The sequence below is a fragment of the Ammodytes marinus genome (assembly GCF_949987685.1).
Source record: "Ammodytes marinus genome assembly, chromosome: 5".
In the NCBI taxonomy this organism is placed as follows: domain Eukaryota; kingdom Metazoa; phylum Chordata; class Actinopteri; order Uranoscopiformes; family Ammodytidae; genus Ammodytes; species Ammodytes marinus.
Window position 1 is genome coordinate 8888708 of NC_137234.1, and position 28000 is coordinate 8916707.

Here is a 28000-nt window from a genome sequence, read left to right on the forward strand (position 1 = left end):
TATTTGACATTAAAGAATGACCAGATGCCAACTTTCAGGAGCTAATGAATGATAATCAATTGTCCAGCCTAAAAACTGTGCATTGCCATTCCTATGCTGCACTCACAATAATTCCGATTATTGTTCAATTTCAAGCGTAGTTTAGTGAAACACAGAACCAAAACTACTTTTAGACTTAACCTTAAAAGTCTGAACAACCCCATGCGTCCATGTCATTTATCAGATAGCCGTGCATGTGAACTCAGCTGAAGCACTTCCATTGTTTATTTACCTAATCTAGTTCATAGGATTTAAGTTTTTATTATTTGAAAATATCAGTACCTTTACCTCACCTAAGCCTGGCTGAAATGGCCAGCAACAACACAAGACAGCAATTCAGACATAAGTTCTCTTAATCCTCTTCATTTCTGCCCCTCTGCTTTATGAGTTTTTCATGTCCAGTTGAGGGAAAGGATGAGATGGATGACTGCCCTATAGGATAGATTGGCTGCTACGTAGAGAAAGTTTGCCACCTAATGGAGACAGTGTAGCATTGCCTTCCTGATTCTTTTTTCCTTCACTCACACCACTTATTTTCCAGTTTCCCTCTGTGCTTTAACATATTATCTTCAGTTCAGCTCTTTGAGTGATTAGTGTAATTGTATTACGCTGAGTGAACATATCTTATTTTAATATTTAGGTTAAGTATCTGAGACAAATAAATCAAATCCATGTTTTGAATTATGAAGTAAATCTATACGTTTTATTTATACCTTCCTCTTCTGTTATCTTTTTCAGGTCCAGTTTGCGCCACGTGTGAGGCTTGAAATAGTGTTGATCACTGTTGCTCTACAGTCAGTTCCTGTAGCCTATAACTTCATGGAGGGGTTTCCTGTTCACTGACTCACCAGGCTGCTTTACTGGACCAGCAGCCATGTCCGCTTGCAGCACCTTCACAGAGCACGTGTGGAAACCAGGCGAGTGCAAGAACTGCTTTAAACCTAAGAGTCTGCACTGTCTGTCTCAGAGTGCTGGAAGGAGGCCAGGTCCTTCTGAGTTAAGGCCTTCAACAACTCAGCAACATAACCCACCTCCTGTTGGGGCCAGAGCCAATCCTAATATTACCAACAACTCCCAGAGGGCGGCCAGTGGGACTGCTCGCTCAGGACACTTCCGTCCACCGGTGGCTAAGAAGCCAACCATAGCAGTGAAGCCCACTATGATGCTGCCCTGCTCCTCTGCAGGACTAGACTCCGATGGCAACCTCCAACGACCACCAAATGTTATAGAACAGGGCAAACCGTCCGCCTTCACAGTGTGGAATCGCAATGGACTGAACCGTAAGAGGCCTGGTGGGCCCAGCAATAACAATGAAGGAGAAGATGGTATTGTGGAGATTGAGGGTTATGGGTTACGTAGCCCAGTGACCCCAAGTGGAAATAACAACAACAGTGGACTGACAGATATCCTAAAGGAGATTGCTGGGTTAGGCCCTGGCCTTAGCCCCACATTTTCCGGTTCCAAGGATTTATTTTGGGGAAGAATCAGTAGTTCATACCAGCGGTCCTTGGAAAGAGGCCTCCCAGCCTCAAGCTGTCTGGCAATGGGGAGCAGCATGAGTGGTGGTGGTGATGGTGGTGGTGGAACTGCTCAAAAACGAGTGTCCCTTAGTGATATCACCGATATCATCAGCACAGAGGGCGGTCGCTTTTGCTACCCAGAGTTTTCCAGTGAAGGTGAGGATGATGATGAAGAGGATGATGAGGAGGAGGAAGAAGAAAGTGAAAGGGATGATGATGATGAACCCGAGAGCTGGGAGGAAAGTGATGAAGAGTTACTAGCCATGGAAATACGTATGCGAGGCCAACCACGATTCTCAATTTTCCGTGCTGCTACATTATCCCCGGTTCGCTTTGCTGCGGGCAAAAAATGGAATACTGTGCCGCTTCGAAACCGATCACTACAGCGGATATGTGCGGTGGACTACGACGATAGCTATGATGAGATTTTAAATGGATACCCCTCAATGGACTCAAATGGAGCTCTTCTTCCCTATGGGCACCATGACATGCAAGGCAGTGGTTTCTTATCAAATTCAGAGTCTACCACTTCTCCAGAATCATCGTCTTCGCTACCAGAAGATTCTCAAACCATATCCAGCAGTGGCAGCAGTGCCCCATGTCCTCTTCGAAATGGTTTGAATTCTCAAGCTTTTCCTAAGGCACCTGTTGCTTGCACTTCGCCTCCAGAAAAAGAGCCCATCCACAGAGCACAACATAGTCCACTCAGGGTAACTGAAACACACAAGGCTGTACTGGCCATAAGATTAGAAGATCAGGATGGCAAAGAAGGCACACCAATGCCCCAGGCCCTTCCAGGTCAACCAGTCACCATCAGTTTTAGTCCCACAGAGGAGCAAGCTAAACCATACCGTGTGGTGAATTTGGAAAAATCTCTAATCTGTAAACCTTACACTGTAGTTGACGTGTCTGCATCCATGGCCAACAAAGACGAAAAAATCCCAGACTTTACTCCAAAACCCAAAAACCTGTCAATGCCTTCCAGCCCTCCATCGTTCTGTAGCACTCCGTTAGGTCGCACCCTGTCTCCAACCTCCCCCGTTTCTCCATCTTCTCCTGCGATGCCAACATCGCCCACATCTGTAGCTATGTCAGGTACGCCTCGAAAGAAAACAGGTAACATCCGCTACCAAGAAGTGTGGACATCAAGCACAAGTCCGCGCCAAAAGATACCTAGAGTGGATCTAGGGGTTGGGAATAATGCTGGCCCTTCCATCCCTATTCAGCACTTCAGCCACAAGTCAGCTCCCACGTCTCCCATTGCAGGACTGTCTTCCTCCAGAACTGTACCTGTGAAATCCCCGAACTTATCAGAGATCAAGTTTAACAGTTTCAATAATGCAGGCATGCCTCCGTTTCCCATTATTATTCGAGATGAGCCAGCCTATAGGCGCAGCTCCAAGAATGCTGTTAAGGTCCCTATTGTTATCAATCCAAGTGCTTATGACAACCTAGCGGTGTACAAGAGCTTCTTGGGACTCAGCGGGGAACTGCCCCAGCCAAAAGGGGTAGGTGAAAGGGTAGGCAGTCATACTTATGAAGAGATTGGATCCTCTGAGAGTGTCCAGTCCTCCACAACAGAAAAAACTAACTCTGCTAGAGGCACATCAGAGAGAGCCTCCTTTGAAGAGGCAAACGCTCCACCAGAAAAATTCTCAAAAGCACCAAATTTACAACCTAGAACCACTTCAGACTCTAACACTGTGACAAGCACTGTGATGAGCTCCACAGTTGGGGCCCTCTCTCCCACTACTTCAACAAATGCCCCTGCAATTATTGCCATTACTGCAAACCTACCTAAAACCAGCCCCACTGCCAATGCTGTTACACGCACTTGCAAGACAACTGGAGATAGTACTTGCAGTAAAGATGATAATACAGACGTAGCTTTGTCTTCTAGGACAGTGGTAAGCCATAGGGAGGAAGCCAGTGCTGTGCTTTTACAGATTGTGGCCTCCATCCAGCCTCCTCAATCTCCTCCAGAATCGCCTTCAGCACAAGCCAAAACTCTCAGTTCTGAGGACCTGTATGCCCTCCCACCTGATGCCATGAAGGAGACACTCACCCGACCCAAGTCTCTCTTCTCCACAACTGATGGCTGTCTCACCAAGTCCAAGAAGGACACTCCCTCAAAAGTTCTGTCTAAATCCCAGAGTGCCTCTGCTGCTGTCCCACTCTCCAGTCCCCGTTCAGAGCCCAATGCCCCCTTTCCCCCTCCTAGATCTACATCTTCCCCTTATCACGCCTCTAACATCCTCCAAAGGCATTTTGGCAACTGGGCAAAGAGTTCTGCCTCCAATTCTCCTGTACGACCTGCTGAAGGTGAAGCAAGTCCAGGTGGAGAGGGGAGACGTATTTCAGCAGATAGCGCCAAACCCAAACGCTGGATCTCCTTTAAGAGCTTTTTTCGTCGGCGGAAAGATGAGGATGAGCAGAGAGAGAGGTTGGAAAGAGAGAAGGAGAAAGGCAAACTGGTTGGGCTTGATGGAACAGTCATTCACATGCTTCCACCACCACCAGTCCAACATCAGCACTGGTTCGCTGAGGCCAAACCAGAGGATCCCAACCAGAAACCAACCATCATCTTCACCTACAAACCAGAAAGTGGCAGCACCCCTGGTGACGGCGAAGGAGAACTAAGAGTAGAGGAGTGCGGTGAAGATGCAATATCGACACCTGATGAAAGCAAGGCATCCAGACCTTTGAGCCCAGGGCAAACACCACCTTCACACACCGCTGGAGGTGATCTCATCAGCAAGGATCTCAGGTATTTGTTCAATGTTTTCTAATACAATAAAGTAAAAGATGCCCCCATGATCAGACTAAGATTATAATCACAATACTGGGGTGTATATGTCACAAAAGTAGAAAAAACAGAGCTGCTACATTAAAACACAAATTGAAGAAGTCTCATAGATGTTCTCAAACCAATATTTGACATGGTTATGGAAACTATGTCTTTGTGTAGTTTATAAGTGTTATACACATTATTCATAATAATTTGCTAGTTATGCATATGTACTGGAGAAGTAATATTACATGTATGATTGAGGTAGTTTTGCTGCTATTTAGATCCTGTAGAAAGATTAACCTTAGATGAGATGTTGTTCCAAGAGAAAACTATTTAGGATTTAGGGAAGTATTTGGAAGAGGTTAATGATACTCTGAGCTGCTGTGAGGTGAATATTGCTTTTACACAAATCATTTTTAGTAGGCCTTAGTCTTTAAGGCCTGTGGTGGAATTCTTAATAATCTATCAAAGTTCCCTTGTGTTCTTCCCACATCACCTCTTGCTCATCTAATGGATTACTTTGCATGCAGTGCCAGTATTACAATTACCCACATGAACGTTCATGGGACCCAGATTAAAATTAAGAGGCTCAACCTTTTGCCAGCTGCTCCTTCCTGCGTGGGCTGTACAGCCTATGTGTGGTCTCTTGCCTATTGTAATCTATTACCTGAACAGCGTGCTCTGTGCTCAGTGCTTCTCTCATCAGGAGGCAACCCTAGTGTGTTACAAGTTGTCCAACAGCAGTCGGTTCAACCTTTACTTTATTGATCATTAGTTCAGAAGGCATATTCCCTTTATTGTAAAAGCCTCACTGTCACACACATATTGTACACACACTCACAGTATTCAGTGTACTTGGAAATACAGTTGGGGTATTCTTGCATAATTAGTTCATTATTTTTCTTTGACCTGCTATTGCCCTTTCTGTTTTATTTCCTGTCGGACATATATATTATATTCTGTTCTAAATTCATAAGCTTGTTTGTGCTGAGTAGTCTCGACAGTATTTCCACACCTTCCTTATTTTCTGAGGGGAAAAAGGCACATCTAATTTGATTTGTATGATTGTAGATGTAATCAAGCACAGGCAATGAGCTGAACCCCAACTTTGGATTGTTTGCTCAGCAAATTCAAGACATACTGTTCACACACAGTTTAGATTGTTTGCACAATGTATTCAGATGTTCATGTTTCTCCTCTCACCTGATCCCTCACATTTTGACGCACACCCGCCCTCATATTATCCATATCTTCTGGGTCGCTCCTCTCCCATGCCTTCCTCCCACATGTTTCTCCTTTGAGCCCCAAAGTTCTGTGATTGCTTGAATATTTCTGTGCTCCATCCTGTCAAGAACATGGCCCCATTCTGTCTCATTTCTAGCTTCTCGTATTTTTCTCTCCTACTCAAGCTACAGCTCTAGTCATCTTTTCTTTCGTCCTGTTCCTGTCCCTCTCTTTGACTTCATAGAAAGTGCTACAAGAATCAAGTATGTGTCAGGCCTGATATAAGTGTGGTGCATAATGGTGTACTGTATGTTTTGAAGAGTATATCTTACCCTTACAGTGATGCAGTATTCCCCCTCTTTAAGTTGAGCAATGAATACGAGGGAACATCTGTCTACACTTGAAAATACTGAACAGCTGTTGGCAGTGAAAATATTAATTTGTTAACGCCAACCACTATTGTACAGACCCATTCACATATTCACTTCACAAACATATAAGCCATGTTGAATCATATAAGGCGGACCATATTTAATACTTCACATTTGACACTTTCAAGCATTTCACCTTTGGTCTAGTCTGCCTGGTGTCTTTACACATGCCTCTTACAAACATTCTGTTGTGACCTTATATGTACAGCATTCACGGCGGAGTAGTCAATCAGTAACTAACTTATTCACTCACTGCATTGGCATCAGGTAACAGTCATACTTCGCTGTCTGTTTGATATTTATCTCATGCTTTGGCGTTCACCCAAAAACAAGTTAATAGTGAAACCTTGGTGCCTAAGCTTGATTTAGGAGGTCTGGAAGAAGATGTGACCAAATCAAAGACTGCCAAATAATAATGCTTGTGGAATGTCAATAGATGACTTGTCAAACAGATAAGAAGCTTACTGTAAATGGCTAGTCTGATTGTTTTTCTGAAAATGTAGATCCTGTGCAACCAGAGCAGTTTTTCAAATTTGCGATTTATAATTCAACAAATCCTTGCTTCATAAAAGTTGTCTCCATTGTAATAGCATAAGTCTTCACATGATGTTACATATGCTTCCTAAAAACCCAAACTGCCCATAGATAGGTGATCAGTCATTTAATGTTATGAACTGATCTCACAGGTTATTCTACAGATATTTTCTCTCGATTGGCAGATGAGGGGTTAACCCTGCAGGGCTTCTTTTTTCTCTCGACTGGAAGCAGTTTTATTGGCTAGCCGTGGGCGTGGTCTTCAGTGCTGGAAAACACACATTACCTTAGACAGGTAAGAACATTAGAAGAGGGAGAAGCAGAGCAAGACCAGGAAAGAACATATGTAGGAAAATACTTTTTGATTCTTTCTAAAATGGCCTGCCTGTAATTACTGATCTACCTAGAATGTGAAGTCGACTTTGCCTCGTTTTCAAAGTCTCCAGATGGGGAGCTGTGTGAGCCAGTACAGTGGGTAAGAACTGCGACACTTTTTTCTTGTATTCTTTTTTGGTAATTCTTGAGACCATCCAGGGGGAGTAGGAAGGATATGTTTTTGATGTTGTTTGATTTGTTGTTTTGGATCTTTTTTTGCCGTAGTAGTAGTAGTATAAGAGGAGAAACAGTGAAATGGACTGGGGCAGCTCCATGTTGTCTGAACAAGTCAGGTGCCAGAAAGGTATTTATTGTGTCAAGGGCCTCTAGTGGTGTGTATGTTTTGCTCATACAGGATTATGTTCTGAAGATTATTTCCATGGTGATTTGGTGCTATTTTGGGTAGTTTTGTAGCTGACTGTAACCTATTAATAGTTATGTTTTCAGCTGGCTCAATAGTAGTTTTTCCCTTGTTAGATTTAGTACAGTTTGTCCTGTAAGTTTGAACAAGAACCATATTATGACATCTACTCATGTGAACAAAGGAACAGGGAAGATTTAAAGAGGAAACTGAGTTAATATGTGCCAGTGTTGCCAACCTAATCTTCAGCTGAACTCTCTGTATTCCATTTTTCACATTGTATGCATTATTTGTTCTCTAGTTGGCTCACTTCTCTGCGATGGGCCTCTTTTTTATATCAACTTTCTAAAGCAGGCCGTGCTGAAGTAATGCACTGTGGCAGCTCCGAGACCATTGATCAACTCTTTTAAAAATACACAGAGGACTTTTGGTCTACACAGACGGATCGTAAACATGTCACATCTGATGCTTTCCTCAGACACAGCACCCCAGGGCAGAGACAGACACATGAGCCTCTGGGTGTTTACTTTTAAGTGCTCAATGTATCTAGTCAAAGTCATAATATTACAATGCTTGGGTTACTTCAACAAAAACATATCCGCTTTAAAGCGGATACGAGTAACATTTAAATATCTTTTAAACAACCTCATGTTTCCTCTGATAATCATAAATTACCTTTAACAGCAAACGAGACCATCAGTGCAAAGAAAGACGTTTTTATATAGTTTTTATTACTGCTTTTGGTCTGGTCGCACACCCAGTCCGATTTTCGGTTCGCTCGTGCAGGCTCTATGGTCACATATCCGTATTGGTTGCAGATTTCAGTGTGGCGCTGCAACGCGATTTGAGAAGCCTATCCCTCCAGGTGAGGGAAGGGGAGCGGGAGCCTTGTTTGAGACAGTTATTTGTCGTCATAAATGACTGATAACGGGGCTGAACCATCAAAGAAAAAAAAGAGAATGCAATGAAGAAAAGCGAAAAGGGAGAGTGAGTGATAGGCGGGCGGGAGGACGTTGCCAAGCAACGTGTATACAATTTCACGAGAGCGAAACTAGACTGCTAAATGAATGAGCGGTTGGTACTAACACTAAGTTTGCTTTGCTTCACCATCATCAGATAACCATTATCTGAAATAGTCATTATTTACATCAACAACACAAACACATTAGGCTACCTCATCGTGATCCATAGTCTACTAACTGCCGTCTCTCATTCATTCGCTTTCTGTGAGGACACAGCTCCGTGAGAGAGAGAGTAGTTAGGTGACGCTGCTGAATCAACTCATTGCAAGCAGGTGTGTGTACTGACTGGCATTAGTTGATGCAGTGTCAAAACCACTCTCACGGAGCCGAAAAGAGTCCTCACACTTTCAACACACGAACATGCACTATATTGCGCCCTTCTCAGTCCACGCTCACGCGCCTGGCACGAGCATTTGCGACAGCGGGCGTCGTAAAAATACTACCGCTTTTGTCCAAAGGGGACGCCAACGTGCCATCTTACTCGTAGTGCCTTTAACATGAAATCTCGGAGTGTGATGGCAATTGCACAAAATTACTTTTTTCCAGATTAGCTTCCGTTGTTTTTGGAGGGCTATAAAATGATATTATCAGATATTGTTTGAAGCATGGGTCTTAAAACCCACTGGAAAACCCAAACATCTACATTACTAAATATTATGTTTGTGTGTTTTGGTTTTAAACATGGAAAAATTATACTAACCCTCTCAAGTTAAAAACTGAAGAAAATCCATAAATTCTATTATTCATAATTAGCTGAAAATAACGGGACATATTGTTAGAGATAGATTTTCACCTCATCTCACCAGTGCATTTGCTGCTGGAAAAAAAAGTAATAAAGAGTCTTCCACAGTCAAATCCCTTTATGAGTTTATTCATCTGTAAGGCTGCACTTTGTCTTGACTGGGACATGTGCCAGTTATCATATAAATGATGAGTCAACGTGTGTAGTTACAATGACAGTCAAGGGAGATGATGCATCCAATTTGGGAATCAGGACAATACAAACATTACTACCAACCTCACCCACCTATTACAACACGTGGCTATGACACTAGCTCAACTTTTTGTAATAATTTGCCTTTTTTGTTTTACTTTGGGCTATTAATCTGTCTGGCAGATGAACAGAAAAAATAAATAAATTAAGATTAAAATGTAAAATTGTAGTGCCAGAATATTTAGCTGTATGCCACCATACCAAAATAGAACAGATGGCAGGGCCAATCACTTCCTTCAGAGCTATAGTTGCAGATATGGTGTGTATTACAATGGGGGTTCAAATCTACAGTGGTTTAGAATGTCCTCCAACCCGTTTGGTCACAACCCAGATGGCCTGGGGCTATAATGTCTCACACAGGTCACATTGAAAGACCACAGCTGTATTGTTATCAGAGGGCAGTAAACAGCTCACTTTGAGTTTCTTAATTAACTGTGATCAGTGGGGCACACTGATCTCTGATGACTCGCAATGAAACACCGGCTTACCATTCCCCAGGTGACTGTGAAAATAAATCTGGTTGTTACTTGTTAACTTTAGTTAAAAGGAAACAAAATGTGCCTTTTTAGTGTTCTGGTGAAACTGCAGTCATTGTTTAGTATACATTGCAAATTGTCAATGATATTATGTAAATTGTTTTCATTGTGCTATTAAATTGCATTTATTGCATCATTTTACTTATACATTTTAGGTCTGGATGGGCTTATTCTACTAATATAAATAGTTTTAAGATGAAGTGTTGTATAAATATTTTACTCTAGTGCCGTTGGTTACTTAGCAGCTCTTAGAGAACCAGTGTTTGAATGTGTTTATGCAATGAAGTCATTTATGGGAAAGCAGTATATCAGTTAGTTGTAAATATAAGACATGAAGGACTTCCTTAATAATCACACATAATCTGATTTAAGAGCAATTATCATACTTGCATCCACTTGAAATCTGTTCAAATGATCTGAAGTCATTTTTCAAATACTATCCATGTTTAAACACATTCGTGGCAGATTGCCTGTACAACTTGCATCTGTGGCAGAGACAACCTACAATATTTGACAAGTGTCTTGGTCGCATCCCCGGGGCTTTCACACTGTGATTTGATTCTCTGTGCAATCTCAATTCCCTGATGAGACACCCTGAGTAACTGTTAGATGTGACCCGGATTTCTGCCACCACAGCTCACTTGTGCCACTGTCAGTCCATTATTATAAAGTGTGTGGCAATCTGTTGTAATAGGGGACGTCATTCATTTAATTGCTGTAATCAATCTAGAGAGCAGCATCGCAACACAGACACTAAACACAACAAATCATACAGAGGGTAGGCATCGTGGTGCATAATGCTGCACACCATAACACATTTATTTAGTCCATCTTGTGAAGATTCATGGTGTATTAGCTTAATAATAATAGCTTAACCTTAGGACAACCAGAATGCCTCGATACACTCATACAGCTTTAAAAGTTGATAAGCAACTCAGGAGAACGCTGAGAGCCCTAACCCCAACCGCTTGAATTGAAAATATATTTTGTCAAAATCAGTGAATATTACCTCACAATCCGCTTACCTGTCCATGTGTGTGCACTGAAGATACACCGCATAGACTCTGTAAACGTGTATGTAAACAAAGGGGGCCCATCGTAGGTAGCAACATACCCGTTTACTAGGTTGTGTATTAACAATGCACTTTTTTTCAGAGCACACAAATCGTACAGTTAAGGTATCTTGAGGAGATATTCACTGATTAAACTGCACCTTAAACTGGCAAATACACACAACCAAAGATGACTCCTACTGTTTTTGTTTTGGTACTCAATTTCTCTCCTTACCCCTAGCCCATTTTGGCGACATAACATAATTGGGGGCTCGTCCAGGATTTGAACCTGGGACCTCTCGCACCCTAAGCGAGAATAATACCGCTAAACATTCATGTCTTTCACCTTATCGTCACACCTTTTGAACCATCGGCTGTGTCAGATTTAGATGAAACTCATTTCACCTCTTTCAACACCTCAAATCATAGCCACTCACTGTGACACAAAGATCTTTGAAAAATATTATCATACACACCGTTTGTGGCTTGCGTTGCCTTTTTCCACCTTCACTCAGGCCATGTATGTCTATTAGCATATGCAACACGTCCAGCTTCAAAAGCCCCCCACTCACAGCTGTACTGGCTCCAAATCATCACCTGCTGAGAAGTGTGCTAATGTAGAGAGTGACTAGAGGTGTAGAAAATGACAAGTTTAAAAATATAGTCGTGTGCGTTTCCTTAATAACCTGTGAAGTGCGATAGAGCTATCTGTCAAAGAACAAATGAACAATGATAGATTGAAAAGTTTGCTATCAGCAGCCCGTTTATCATCCATAAAAACTGCTATCTCGTCAATACTGCTGTGTACTGACTTGTGTTGATGATATTTTCATGTATTGCTGAAAAAAAAACTCTTTATCAACATGCTGTATTTATTAAAAGTTAAAACATTTAAAAGTAGTGGGAAGACTTTTTTTTATCATGGATTTCAAACAAAGAGAAAAATCAAAGACAATGAATCTAATCATGCTGTTAATGGACAAAGTGTTCTGCATTTTCATGACCAAACGTTCAATGGCTCTCTCTGTCATCTGCAGCCAGGTACCAGTCGGTGCCAACAATGCCAGGGATAAGGAGCTGCTGCCCAGTGCTGTAGCCTCATTGCCTGCCAGAGTGAATCTGGGTCTGGTGTTTGGTGAAGGAGAGGAGGGCCATAGCAGCCATGTTACTACAGCCAGCGAGGGCAGTATTGGAGAACCAGAGGATGACGGCAATCACTCCCATCACTCCCACTCTACCGCCTCCAGCCAATGCAGTGCCACCTACAGCAACCTGGGTAAGTACCAGAAATAATAAAAACGATTTGTTGATTTTCTTAAACTTGTAGATATATGTATATTCTGTGCTGACTTAGTAAAGCTTAGAACATGTATATAAAAGCAGTGCTACTTACTGTACGTAAGTGGCAGTACCACAAGGTCTGTTAGAGATATTGTCGAAATGAACCTGTTCCTTTTATGTGGGACTGATTTTCTGCTAATGACAGTACACTAACTGTCACTACTTTATATTTGACCAGATTTCAACCTAGATTTTAATGAGTTTGTGTTGTTCTGTAAACAGGCAGCAGCTACATTGATTTACAGTAAATAATAAATACGCTCCTGGTTTTATAAAGATGAAATGTGGGACAAAGAAAGCATTGCATTTCTAAATATTGCCTCTCCGTCTACGGGATCACTTCGCTCCTAAATGGCTGATTTTACTTTTCGTCGGCATCAGCACACCTCCACATGTGACAAGTCATAAATTATTCCCCGCAAAAACCACTGGATCTCAAAATGTCGACACATCCTGTCTAGAATAACTTAAAAACCTGTCAATTCAGCTAGAGTTGGAAATCTTTGCCCTGAAATGAGTTCCCATTTGTTTGAAGATGCAAGGATGTGACATATTTCTCCATTTCTAAGACATTTATTAGACATGCCGAAATGTACAGAGTGTGGATCACTCACGCACATAATCATAAGATCACCCTCCAGTTTTTCATCTAAATCCTTTTATTGTATTCTTCTCTGTCGCGTTGCCTTTGTTGCTTTCTTTTGTTTTGTTTCTGAAGACCATATTTGATATGATTGATTATTAGGAGTAAGAGTAGGGCTACACTATTAACCACATAACAAGAACACACACAGTACTGCTAAAATCGCTGCAGTACTTCTATTTATGTCATAAAAGCTTTCATCCTCATAGTTTCTCTGAGACTAATTAAAATACTGTCTTTGTTCTCTCATGCTTCCTACTTATCTGGTCTGACACTGCAATGTTCAGGTCCAGTTTGAAAAGGACATGAAAGTCTTTGGCATCTCCACTGCCTGAATTATTCACTTGCAGACTTGTGGCTTAGTTTCCTAGGGGGCCTCTGCTTTCAGTACACAAATCTTATCCTTTCTAGCAAATACCAATAAAAACGCTTCCAGTTGAATAAAAAGACGAGCTGTGTAACCAGAGCTTTGCAATGTAAATGGACTCAGGAAAGCCAATTCAGGAAATCGAAAGATAGAACTTGTTTTTGTCTGAGAGATCGTTTGAAGCTAAATAATGGTGTAGAAATAACCAGTAAGTAAGAATAAATGTGTGGTTGCATTAAGGTTGCCTTTTTAGTGGTAAAACAACGATAGGCTAAAATATCCTTTCTCTAGTTCACATTCCTCTAATACAATGATGACGAAGTTACTTATTTTGTGTCTAGACGAGAGTGGACATTTTACCATTAGACATTGTCATCAGCTCAGTATTACAGGAGCAGACTCTTGCAGCAAAGTGAGGAGGAATAGAGAGGTAGGCACACCTGTCAAACATATAGCTAGGTACTTAATACATGAAGCTCTCTGTGTGTGGGCAAGGACCTCGCTGTGATCAGATGGTGCATGAGAGACAAATGGATAGAAACACAAATTGGTATTATACACATTGTGGGTTTGCAGAGCAGATGTACTACTGAGGTGCTTCACTGTGTGTTTACACATTTACTTGTACGGTGTGAGGTTTAAAAGGTGAGTGGTTATTACTTTTGTGTGTTTGTGTATCTGAAGTGCAGTGTGCACACCATCTCTACGGATGGACATATTGTGAATGTGTTAAAAGCTGCCTGGATGTCACGGGATGAGCTGGGTTAGAGCAGCCTAAATGAACTCTTCTGCGCTCTGCTAATGAGAAACAAGGCTTGAATGTGTGTGTATTTTTCTGCTGTCAAACATTGTACCGTACAGTATGTCCTTTTCGTTTGGGAGGGTTTGTGGCCGCCAAATTAATACCACAACAACTGAGTGTGTTGTCTATTCGAGATTTTCACTTCTACCTTGTCTATTTCATCTGTCAGAATTTAACAAATAGAAATGATTTACCTCTCTCTTTAGCATCCAATTTCAACTGCAGTAACACTCCCTGTTCACACATTTTAGAAGATAGTCATGATCATTTCGCAAGCATAAGTGTCTCTCTCTCACTGGCTATAAATACAGTATACACACACTTTTAGTTTTAATCAGAGCATTAGGCTGTAGGAGGCAGAGCACTCGCTCTCTCGCTCCAGTATTGGTGGGAGCGTTGAGCCTGCCTGTTGGCACCAGTGGCGCTGCACAGACTCTCAGGGATGGAAGCATAGAAAAACATTTTACTGCGTCTACGTAAAAAAAACTTTAAAGGCATTAGTGGAATTAAGGTAGGCTTGTTTTTCCTTATTTTTCTTCCTCACCTCTCAGTATTTGTCGTCACCCATCACTTGTTTATCTGACCATTATCCTGCTAAACCCCTCACCTCTTTGTAATTCTCCTTTTTTGACATGACCCTCTCTTTTACCACCTCTACCGACCCACTTCATATGTTCTGTATCCTGCCCACCTATTCCATCGCCTCCCCTTGTAACAGTTAGTTTTAAAAACATTAACGATGGCTGAACAGTAATCGCTCTGCTACCGCAACAAGTTACCTTATCTTCTGACAAACAAATGCTGGATATTACAGGTCTCTTTAACAGTGTACAGATATTTGAGGGTTTGGGACTCGCCACCTTCGTTTTACCCTGGAGATGGACCCAGGTCAAAAGATGTTAAATCTCTTTCTATCCAACACAGTAATTGATGTGAAACATCAGTTAAGGTTCTGATGTTATGGTCAATAATATTGTAAATGATAATTAGTTCCAGCACTAACCACAATGTATTGTTTTAAGGTGATGTGTTCATATACGCCATAACAGGGTTTATTAATCCCTCTGTGCTGTTTTTTCACCAATTATATGTCTGTCTATGATATATATTTTTTTATATATACTTGATTTTGAAAGGACAATCACAAAGTTAGTCTTATGCAATGCAGTCAAGTCACTGCCACATTGCTGCAATAGAAGATCCCTACGACTGGACCAGACAGTTGTTTTCTTGGATGGATTAATGCAGATTGGTGGCGGAACACATTAAGTAGACCCGTTCCAGGGAGGATTACTAAGACTCATTTACTTTATCCTGACTGCTAGTTCTTAAGGCCTCTTATGCTTTCTTAAGATGATGGCAGCGCGACACACACGTGAGGAGTTACTCATATAGCCTTTAACCAAAAATGTGTAGTGTTTAGCATTCATGCAGTGCAAAGAGAATCGGTTCGTTCAAACAGATTTTATTACCGCAGGGATGGGGAAAGTCCTTTGGTAAAATGTGTGACTTTGAAAGACATCATCTTATAATACTCAGCAGTCCCTCATCGTGATCTTCAAGGACATTGGGGTGTTCCCTGGTGAGTTAAAGCCACGCAGTGGGGTTGTCTGTGACCTTGTACACCCGCTCAGTTAAATCTACCAGGCTCTTTCAATTCCCATCATGGAAACGGCACGACTGCTTGGTTCCTCGCATCTTATCGGACACGTGTCTCTGACCTGTCTGCCTCTGTGGTCCGCATCTCCAGAGAACATTGAGAGAGTCCAATCAACCCCTCAACCATCCCAATTCCCTCCCAGCACCATCCCAGAGAAATAAGGTCACTTCAAGCCACTGATAACTGTGCTCTCTCCACGCTGCCACTTTAAGCCTCACTGCAGAACAGAACTGCAGATTGAGTTGGGCAGCTGTGATGGTTGGAGGGACAACGTGTGCCCAGCTGTCCTGCTCTCTGGCTTGGATATTCTCCTCAGGGCCACTGGTTCCCTCACGTGTCGTAGCACACAACCTGTCAGCTTCTCCTCTTCAATTGCCACGTGTCAGAAACGATAGGCTGTAGGGAAGGTGTTGGTTAAAGAGTGTGGACTGTGTGTTTCAGGTATCATTGTTATCCCTTCGATCTGATCGGAATTCTGATTCGACTTTTGTGAAAATCAAATTCATTTGATGCCTGTTTTGTTACTATTCTATCTATTACAGGTCGCTTTTATCCAAACCTGTCTTAAAGCCAAAACCCTTTTTGTCAAAAACAGTTTATTAACATTCATGTGCACCATGGAAAAAAAGTAGGTGTGTGTGCCCAGCCCAGACTCTGTAAACGGTCATGTATATCGTATACAGTGTCAGACCGAGCCAGTCAGCTCTAACCACTCAGCTACAGGCAGCGTTTTTGATGTTAGAGACAACAATGCTTTTGGACAGGTAGTTAGTAACAACTGTTGTTGCTAAGTCAAGTCATGTCTGGGGACGGAGCCTCTGAAGGAGTACAAAGGGAGGGTGCATTACCAACCCGTTTAATAGAGAAAACCACAATATGAACCTTTTCAGTTTGGGAATATTGCATTTTGGCCAACAATTTAGATTGTGCTATGCTGAAGAAATCGAATCAGGTTACATTATCATGTGATTTTACTTTTTTGGGTATTTAAGTAAAATTGTTATCGCTCTTAAAAAAAGCAGTCACTGTTAATTACATGGATTCTTATTCATGCTATACACATGTCTTCCTTTTCGTCCAGGTCAATCCAGAGCCAACATGATCCCACTGAAACAGCCGCGCAACATCAAATCATCCAACGACACCTTGGCTTCCATCGACCTGGACGGCTTTGCTGACCAGCCGGTCCCTAAGGCCACCCCACCACCTCTACCTAAGAAGTCCGTACCTCGCTCTAGTACTGAACCCAGCCTGGCGGGCAAAGAGCCAGTCCAGGGACCGCCCCTGAGACCCCGGGCTGAAGCTAAACCCGGGGGCACCAACCTCAGCGTGGCCAACCCTCTGTACGACCTGGACTCTACCTGGGAGACGGCCAGCCAGAGCTCGTCTCTCAGCTCGGAGCCTCATCGGCATGATCACGAGAGCGGTGACTCTCTGGAGAGGCCTTCAATTACCAATAAGGCCCGCCCAACCAACAGTGTGTCATCTCTGGCTGCACAACCTGGATCTACTGCACCCATCGCCAGAGAGAGGAGGGCCTACCCGAGTACAGAGTCTTTAGCTGGAAGGGGCCGGGCGACGGGTCGAGGTGCTGCTGCTGCTGGAGGCTCCAAACCGCATAGACCTGCTCTATACAGGGGCTTGGACAGCTGGGATGAGGTGGTGGGAAAGATCCGCGGGCTCCACACGGACACGCTAAGGAAGCTGGCTACAAAGTGTGAGGACCGTTTCATGGCTGGTCAGAAGGATCACTTGAGATTTGGCACTGACAGCTGGTCCCACTTCAGGCTGACCACTGGGAAACCATGCTGCGAGGCAGGCGACGCTGTTTACTACATGGCCTCCTACGCCAAGGACCCACTGGTCAACTACGCCATCAAGGTGAGATGTTTCTGCCAAATGACAACATTCAGATGAACTGCTTCCATTTGTATGCACAGTATAACACTGTTTGCCAACAGGGCCAGAAGCAAAATATTAAGCTTTGAACATGCTACCTCTAGTCTCGGGCTCATGGGAGATGTAATTAGAGCCCATAAATGTCAGTGAAATTTGCAAACTCAAACGTTGTTCAGTCTCATGCTTAGTTCGCCTGCCAAGTTCACTAATCTAGTAAGGCAACATTTTTAATTCAGGTGCAGTACAATTAGGGTAGTTGTGTATAGCTGAAATCGAATAATCTGTCGATCAGCAGAAAATGTGATTAAATAACTATTTTTAAGATTGATTAATAGTTTTTTCAAGAAGAAATGTCACGTTCTCCCACCAATATTTACTAACAATGTAAACTGAACATCGTTGGGGTTGGTTAAAGACATTTATAGATATCCCCTCCGGCTCTTTGAATTTTTATAATGTTACTAATACCTACCAACAATTAATCAAGAAAATAATGTGTGTATTAAACAATAACAGTTACATGAACATACAAGTTAATAACAGTTATATTTAGTTGCAGCCGTAGTCTGCTCATTCCATGTGAAGCCACCAGATATGAAAAGTCACAAACTGTTGTATAATTTGATTCCTTAAATTTGTACTGACTGCCAGAATTCAGTACTATTAATCTCTCAGTTAATGTGGATCTATAATATACGCCATACATTGTATTTAATTACATGTAATATTATAAATCCTTTTTGTACATCCGATCCTTTGCATATGTTTCAGAGTATTTTGCGAAACATACACTAACTTCAGCACCTAGTTTGTCCTAATTTTCTGCGCAAAGTATTTAGAGATTTTACCCACGTACAGCATTCTGTATGTGGGTGCAGTTTATACTGTATGCTTTAAGATTCTGTTTATTCTCAGCATCTTATTAGTTTGAATTAATCAGTGCTGTGTTAGTTTCTTTGAGTTCTTGCTTTGGATTCTCCCTGCATAGAGATGCTTTATACATTTTGTAGTCTAGTGGTTGCTGTCCTTGAACAAAATGTTGTCAATTCCGGTTATATTGTTTTTGTTTAGAATACCCCTCCCACTGCCTTAGCCGAGGTGAAGGAAGGTGTTTGTGTGGAAACGTAGTCACTTAAACTTTGAGCCTTTGGGGCACGACCATGTGCAATAAAACCTGTATGTGCATGCATTTTTTTCATTTTTTTTTTTCATTCATAACTGTGTGAGGGTAGCAGTTACATGTGCCTGTGGTACAGAGTGTGTAGGTGTGTGTGAGAGCGAGAGAGGTGGGAGTCGGGGCCATAGCTTGCCGGAAGTCTTCTGACGTTAAATACAAAGAAGATATGGATGAAGGTTGCATTATTCACAGGATATGAAAGTCTCTGCGCTCCACAGCACTTCAAAGCTTTGCCTTTATATTAGCAGCAGGCTCAAGAGAAAGTCTTGTTTTTGAATGATCTTCTTCCATAAATAAGGCAACCAGGAGTAGCAGAACACAATCAGGCCCCAGCTTCGCAATTAAACTTTGCATAACCCTCCATTTTAATGTGGCCCACTTGTGCTTGAGCATTTCTGAACTCCTGCAAGTGTAGTTGGTCCTCCTCCAAATGAGATTTTGAATGCCGTGATATTTTTAATACAGTGATAATTATTCATAATCCACCTTTAGCATGTCTGTTACCCTCAGAGGAATTTGCTGAAGGAGTCTGTGTACTTCAAAGTCTCTCAGAAATGTCACAATTAAGGAGGCAAGAGGGAATGGTTAAAGCAATTGACTTCCTGTTAAGCTGGAGCTTTGTGTGACATCAACAATACTGCTTACGGAATATTGCTTCCAAACAGTGAACACGCTTCACAAGTATGTCCTCTAAGACGGATAGAAAACAGCTGTAATGAAAAGGCCAACATGTCTAAACAAACTAAACATTCCTCAATAGCTACACCGTGTATCAGAATGGAATGCACTTCTTGCACAGTTCTTTATCTAACATCACAATTTAATAGACTGTACATAAATTATGCAAAATACCACCAAAGTTGAAGTCTCTCTTGATAGAAGTAATTAAGTTAAATGATTTTTAATAAAAGAGTATACACATAGTTTTATTGTAGACTTTTTCATGTTACTCAATGTGTGTCAATTTTTCTTAACTCCCAAACAATGAGAATAGAGTGTTTACTGCTATGTTTAGCTTTTAGCCAATTTCCATCTGCTGCATCCTTAACATATCATCATATTGGCTGGAACTGGAACCTCTCTAGCTCAGAGATGAATTATTTAAACCTAAAAGTTCAATCCACCAGTCTTTGTAAATGCTAATGAACTCACACCATTACAATGGAAACCGTCATTCAACCCAAACTATCACACAAACACGTTGAGATGTTCTTTGTTGATATTTAAGTGGGTTTTGTGACGTCTGCACTCAGAGACCGCTCCTATTCTTGCCTGTGCTGTGATTAAAGTAGAGAAAGAAAGAGCACTACAGTCTGCCATTGTTGTTTAATAGACAGAGACACGTTCTCACTGCTGTGTGTGACCGCCTGGAGTCTTGCACTCTGCTCCTCTGCGCTCTATACATCATTAATGACATGGTGTGTAGACAAACAGAGTGGGACACAGTGTTGTGAAGCAGAAAAGATCTTTGATCTTAGGATTCTCCTGTGCATTCTCTGCTAAAATGGTGTATTTTGTTCCTGATGTTGCAGAAGGTTGCTGTTTATATTTAAAGTTTAAACACGTCTCATGGCAGGAAAGAGGCCATTTCTGTTGCTGGTTCAATTATTTTATTTTTTATTAATAGTTCCCTCTTAATATCAAACAATGGAAAGTGCTTGGCAGAGAAAATTCTTAACGGATGATGACTATGATTGTCTTCTAGGAAAGACTGTTTGAAAAATGTATGTGTCCCAGGGGCACTTTACACGGTGAAAACGTGAGTTTTCCCGTTTTTGGTTTTAAAAAAAAAAACCCGTTCAGACACAATTTATCTGACATCTTCACCCGTACACAAAGTTTTCAGAGGAAACGGGCCGAAATCGCTGAAGTAGCAGCCATGCCAAGCCAATAATCAGCGGTGACACAGCCTAGTAGATAGCTCTTCCGGTACAATTTGATGCATAAAACCTTACTGTAACCGAAAATTAATGCCACTAACGTTCATAAAGCGGTTGGTGTAAGCTTGGGGTTACAAATATTGTAAAAGACAAGCTTATTTCACCGCATTGAACTCGGAAAAACAGCAGACTTGCTGATAGTGAAGGGGCTTCGTGGGCGGATACCTTCCTGTTAGGCGTACTTCAGAATAAAAGTCAACTCACGTGTGTCCAGCGAAATGCTATGAATGTTTAGCCAGTGAAATGCTTTTACTGTGAAGCCTTAATGCTCCTTTTGTTGAACAGTAGCCTAACTTAACCGCTGCACGCTGATAGTGTTTTTTTAATGTAGAGAGAGCCGTGTCCCTGGCATATAGAAGTGACACGTTTATTTAGCTAGAAAAACAGGCAGAGCACAACTCTTTCCCTATTTGCTTGTAGGAGCGATTGGTGGCACGATAACAAATTCATCAGCAACAGCACAACGTCCATGAGCACAATGAATACAGCTCGGTGATCCGCCATTGTTGTTGTTGTTTTCCAACTGGCGCACATGTACCTACAAAGACGGCGCATGCCTATTTATATCCAAACGCAATGCGCATGTGTGAGGGTGGAGCCGTGACGTCAGCGTTATCAGGGGAAATGGTTTCGGTGTTCACAGGAAACCAAAACCGTTAAGTTTTCCAAAAAATCCTCCCTCGGAGGTGATCTCAAAAATCTGCGGTTCATGCCTGCGTTTGCGTTTGCGTTTGCTGTTTTCCTGTAAATGATATAGTGCAACCGCAGAAATTTTTCTGCGTATGCACCGTTTTGCGTGGCCGTGTAAAGTGCCCCTCAGTCCTTAGGCTGTCCTTCGATTCTCTCCGACTTAGGGGCACTTTACACGACAACACGAAACAGTGCAAACGCGGAAAAATTCCCGCGGTTGCACTATATCATTTACAGGAAAACAGCAAACGCAGGCATGAAACCGCAGGTTTTTGAGATCACCTCCCAGGGAGGATTTTTTGGAAAACTTAACGGTTTTGGTTTCCTGTAAACACCGAAAACATTTCCCCTGATAACGCTGACGTCACGGCTCCACCCTCACACATGCGTAGTCTATAACATTTGCTGTCAAAATACCCACAAGCGAGTTATAAAGTTAGAAGACAACATGAACGGTGTCTCCACGGCACCATCACTGTGATCAGCGGAGAGTGTCGTGCAGCGCTAAAATATAGGCTAACACTCGCCAATTTAGTCCAAGCGATTACCGCAGTAAGTTATTGAGACCACCCGCCACTTTGGCTGGGGAAAGATTTGTGCTCTGCCTGTTTTTCTAGCTAAATAAACATGTGTCACTTCTATATGCCAGGGACACGGTGTTCTGACATTTTCTGCTCCCTCGTCAGATTTTGCTACCTATCAGAAAATGCTACCCTACGTCATGGTAGCGTATAGACAATTACCTCATCAAACGATGCATCCACTACAGAATCACGTTATTTTACACCACTACTCACCCTATGTAGGCCTACACACAGTGTAGCCTACACTGTAGGAATATGGGGAGCATATTTTGATGCTGTTAGTGTTTAATAGCCTATATCAAATTATGCTACCCTATCAGAAAATGCTACCTCACGTAATTGGTAGCGTATTTGATCTGTAGACCCATTAACTATCAAATAATGCTCCCACTACAGAATCACGTTACTTACAACACCACTACTCACCCCATGTAGCCTACACTGAAAGCTGTATATTTTTATGGTACTTTATAACGTTATTATAGATTTAGTAGGGTATAATGTGAGATCAATTGTCTCTATCAAATAATGCTCCCGCTACAGAATCACGTTATTTTACACCACTACCTATGTACACCCCCCTCCCACCACCACCACCGGCGAAAACTTTCTCCACTCCGAGTCTGGTAAAGTTAACACATAGAAAAGCCTATCATTTTATTTCTATATTCAGCAGCAAAGCCAGTGTCTACATGCTCACAGGTCAAAAGGCACAATTTAAACATATGTGTAGCATAATTACGCAGTTAAAAACATGTTTTGAAGAAAATACTCGGTAGCAAAAAAAGGTAGCAGAATCTGACGGCTGCTCACGCAGGATTGTTATTTTCGGAATGCGCATGCGCAGAACCACTAGGGAGCAAAATCTGACGGGTAGCAGAAAATGTCAAGTCAAAGGCTCTCTCTCTACATTAAAAACACTATCAGCGTGCAGCGGTTAAGCTAGCGGCTACTGTTCAACAAAAGGAGCATTAAGGCTACGGCTTCAAAGTAAAAGCATTTCACTGGCTAAACATTAATAGCATTTCACTGGACACACGTGAGTTGACTTTTATTTTGAAGTACGCCTAACAGGAAAGTATCCGCTCACGAAGCCCCTTCACTATCAGCAAGTCTTCTGTTTTTACGAGTTCAATGCGGTGAAATAAGAGGACAGAAAGCTTGTCTTTTACAATATTTGTAACCCCAAGCTTACACCAACCGCTTTATGAACGTTAGTGGCATTCATTTTCGGTTACAGTAAGGTTTTATGCATCAAATTGTACCGGAAGAGCTATCTACTAGGCTGTGTCACCGCTGACTATTGGCTTGGCACTGCTGCTACAGCGATTTCGGCCCGTTTCCTCTGAAAACTTGTGTACGGGTGAAGATGTCAGATAAATTGTGTCTGAACGGGGGTTTTTTTTTAAACCAAAAACTGGAAAACTGTCACGTTTTCACAGTGTAAAGTGCCCCTAAAGCTCCTCAACCCCTTTCATCCCTATACAATGTAAATATTTAAAACGGGTCTGAAATATATGTTTTTTTCTTACCTTTGTCATTGTCTTTTCATGCAATTTTGTTGACAATAAGAAAAAATAGAGAATATCATCATATTTATCCTATAAAACAACGTTGCAAATAGTTTTTGACAGGTCAAAATCGAACCTTACATGGATGTTAACTCTCTCTCTATCTCTCGTCTCTACTTTGTCTCCAGATCTGTCGGAGCAAAGTGAAGGAGACCCAGCAGCAGTTCTTCCACAGCCTGGCGGTGAGGCAGAGCCTGGCCCTCAACTTCAACATCCAGCAGGACTGTGGACACTTCCTGGCCGACGTGCCGTCTCGCCTGCTGCCCTGGGAGGAGGAAGAGGAAGTAGATGAGGATGATGAGGAGGAGGAAGACGAGAATGAGGAGAAAGATGTAAACGCACAGAAGGAGAATAACAAAGAGTTAAAGACTGAAACCAAGACGCCGGACCCCAAAGCGCCCAATGGTAAACTAGAAGAAACCCCGACCTCCGCTCACATGAACACAGCGGGCCGTCTGAAGAGCAGAGTGGTGGTGATCACGCGCGAGGTGCCCTTCCAGACGGTGGCCGACTTCATGCGAGAAGGCGTGGCCCGACACACCCACAACCCGGAGCTTTACGAGCGCCAGGTCTGTCTCCTGCTTCTACAGCTGTGCTCCGGTCTGGAACACATGAAACCCTACCACGTCACCCACTGTGACCTGCGACTGGAAAACCTTCTGCTGGTCCACTGCCAACCTGGCAACCCCTGGAACGTGGACGTTCATGAGCCCAACAACAACAGCAACAGCAGCGGAGGCAACACTAGCAGCAGCAACAGCTCTGGTGCGTCTTCTACCAGTGCTGCTGCTGCTGCGGCCAACGCCACCTGCCCCGCCCGCCTCATCATCAGTAACTTCTCCCAGGCCAAACAGAAGAGCGCTCTGATGACCGCAGACCCCGGCACACTGCGCGACCAATCACGTCTGGCGCCCGAGATCGTCACGGCGACCCAGTACCGCAAGTGTGACGAGTTCCAGACTGGCATTCTCATCTACGAGATGCTGCACCGGCCCAACCCCTTCGAGGAAACCCCTGAGCTCAAAGAGAGGGAGTACACATGGGCTGACCTGCCTCCGCTACCTGTCAAATCCCTTTACTCCCAGGGCCTCCAGCAGCTGGCCAGGCTACTGCTCACCGTCAACCCCTCCGAAAGGATCCGTATGTCTGAAGCGCGGGCCTGCCTGCAGTGCCTACTCTGGGGCCCTCGGGAGGACTTGTTCCAGGCGTTGGGCTGCGGCAACACGGGGCCTATGTCTGGGGCTACAGCCAGCCAGCGAGAGGCGACCCTCCAGAACTGGCTGGACCTGAAGCGGACGCTGATGATGATCAAGTTTGCAGAGCGCTCGTTGGACACGGGCTGCGCGGTGAGCCTGGAGGACTGGCTGTGTTGTCAGTATTTGGCGTTTGCGACCACAGACTCTCTGAGCCGCGTGGTGCACATCCTGCAGCAGCCTCAACAGCAGCAGCACCATCCCCAGGCCCAGAACCACCACAACAACCAAACACACACACACACATGCAGCTCATAGCCTCCACTCTTTGTGTCCTGTCACACTCTGAAGTTCCTACTGATGATCAGCTGTTACTATGGCAACAGATCCAACTTTCAAACCCCCCCCCCCCCCCTGTGTGTGTGGTGGTCCCTCTGCTGACGCTAATGTGTAACGTAAGCTAATGGTCAGCTTTTGTTGTTACAGCCAGCTAAAGTGCTCAGCGAAAACTAAACAGCTGTTTGGGCAATGTCTGTGTGTTATTCATGGGCGAACCTATCCATAGAGTGAGAGGCTGTGTTCTCATCAAACAGGCCTGGCTTCATGACACTGAACTAAATCTGCTCGCATCTCACACGTGTCATAACACTCCACAAGTTCCACATTGAAGGGATAAAACTGCAATGTGTTCGGGGGAATTTTAGATTTTTTTTATTTTAATTTTTTTTTTAAGTTGTGCTGAGGTTGGGATAGCTATAAAGTAGAAGGAGTTTGCGAGACAGCTGTCTTCCAGGATTTATCAAACAGAATACATTTCAGATTATTCTGAAGTAATACATTAATATTCTATAGAAAAGGTTTCATCACACATCTAAAGATAGAGCACAGCTAGATTCCCTGAACGAGTTCTAAAGGGAAAAGTTGAGAAAGCTTCAGAAATGGAGATTATACTCGTATTTCTTTAACTCACTATTATAATGACGCATTTTAAACAAGTCATTATTCAAAAGAAAAATGGAGGATAATTAACTTCCTAACCGTTAAAGGATCCGTCCTCAAATGTAATCGGGGTGAGAGATTTTAGTTTGTTTTTATATCTAGACTGATATAAAAGTAAAATATGTTTCACCGCTGAAGCCAAAGATATGCCACAGATAAATAACGTTTAAAGATACTTTTAAAAGTTTTTACTAGATAAGTTTATTACAAATTGCCGTCAGACAAGATTACAGCAACCAAGATTTATCATTGGTAGTTTCAACAGTTTGCACAGCTGCAACTTTTTTCAGTTCAAATCTGAACTCTTCAAAAAGCCAGTTTGGAGTGGTATTCAACAAAAGTTACACCCTTTGATTATGTTTTCTTACCACACTTTACACTTTGAACGAGGTCGGCCATGGAACAGGTGATTTGAGACTCTGATTTGACCCAGATGCCCTGGCTTGTTAGTTTGGTTTCTTGTTGGATTATGTGCAATTCATATCTTTTGTCTGTTATTTCCTTTTGGAGGTAACAAATCATGGACGATATGCAGTCTTTAATTAAACATCCCCTCCGTTAGTTGTGTGGCACATAAACTGATTCAGTACAATTTAAGAAAAAACCGAGTGAAATTCCAGTGTAGAGAACGATCTCACAGTGGATGGGAGACGATGGGGATGTGTTCAGGGACTGCAAGAAAAAAAGTTCTCCTTTGTCTATTGTGTTTTGTCAAGTTGTTTTTTTGAAAGGTTTCTGCGTTACGGACATTTTTTGCACATTCTGTCTAAACGTTGGCGCTCCTCGATGGAGACTGGGAATGACCCGTGATGTGAGAGACTTGAGAAAGAAAAGTTCCTGTGAATTTTGAGGAACTTGGATTTGTTTTGCAGTGTGTGGAATGTAAAAGTTTACCTGAACTGGACTGAAACAGACATGTTGGAACCCGGACTCATCCTCTTTCATTAAAAAAAAACCTGTTCATCTTTCCAACCGAACCACTTTTTCTTTTTCTGTGTGTCATAATCGACCACAGCCTCAAAGACAAAACTCAACTTCTCAACCACTGAGACTTGCTTCCATTCCTCCTGCCCTCATTGGTCCGTCCTCTTCGCTGTCATCCGGCCAATAGGACGGCAGATCCTGCGTCCATGCTCACTGCCTGTCACTCAACGGATTTATTCAGCTTCAATTAAATGAGCTCTGTGTTATCGATCCTGCCAGCCTGTAATACATTTACACAGGCCTCAGCGTCCCCATTAAAACGATAAGAAACTGTCAGTATTTAGAGTTTTATGCACATGGATTCTTTCATTGTTATGATGATCAGACAACCTGAAAATCACCGTTAACAATACAACACTCTGTATGCTCTTGTGCAGAATGTATCCTTTGACATGCATCCGAGTCGACATTGTTTTCAGACGCTGCAAAAAAGGCTTTGCATCAAAAAGTTTACCTTATTTTTTTTTTTGTCTTTTTCATATCCGGGAAGATGCAGCAGTTCAGTTTGTCACTGAGGGGGAAATGTACTTTTTTTCGGGATCAGGATCCTGTGTTGCTTTTAAATGCGGATGTACAGTGACTTGAGCTCAAATGAGACAAAGCAGGTGTGAGTTTGATGCTGCGTTGAAAAAAAAAGGGGGTTTTGCGTGCTAAAGGAATGTGTGTGTGGACAGCACTGGTGGCTGTCCTTGTGTCTAGAAATTCAAGCCTTTATATAGTATATATAGTATAAATATATATAACCTCTATCTATTTTAATCCACACTATTTTGTCGCGTACGGAGCACCTCTATTTCTGTCTGTAGAGATTCAAAATGTCAGTTATTATTCATTTTTAAAAACCTTTTTATCAATTTCGCTTATTTTTTTGTTTTTTTGGGGTGAGGTAAAAGGTGAATAGTCATCACTGTCCTATACACTTAGGATAAATGAGAAATATCTTATTCTTCAAGCCACCTGCTAAGAGCAATGTACAGTATTTTTACCCCTTGTTGTAAAGTGATCTGTTAAGGAGATGAACCACTTTGAAAGGAGGCTGAAGGATGACTTTTGAACACACCATTAAAAGCCAATGTCAATCAACCATGCGGCCTGCAGCGAATATTGTTTCATTTTGCTCTATCTATCTCTCCTTGTTCTGGTTTTTCTCTTTGCATTGTGTATTGCCACTGAACAGAAAAAAACAGAAGCTCTCTGTAGGCTTTCTATTAATATGTGTACAGTTTGTCTCCTGGCCTGCCGCCGTTTATTGTTGATCAAGTTAACCAACA

The 28000-nt window shown here is 42.5% G+C and overlaps 1 protein-coding gene across 1 annotated transcript; it reads left to right on the plus strand.

Moving 5' to 3' along the window:
* Positions 1-913: 913 nt before the first annotated feature.
* On the plus strand, positions 914-28000 carry peak1 (pseudopodium-enriched atypical kinase 1; the record flags this gene model as incomplete). Its single annotated transcript, XM_080027169.1, has 4 exons — positions 914-4326; positions 11917-12155; positions 16774-17573; positions 23682-28000. The coding sequence occupies 4 exons, from the start codon at positions 914-916 to the stop codon at positions 25062-25064; spliced, it is 5835 nt and encodes a 1944-aa protein (XP_079883295.1). The 3' UTR covers positions 25065-28000.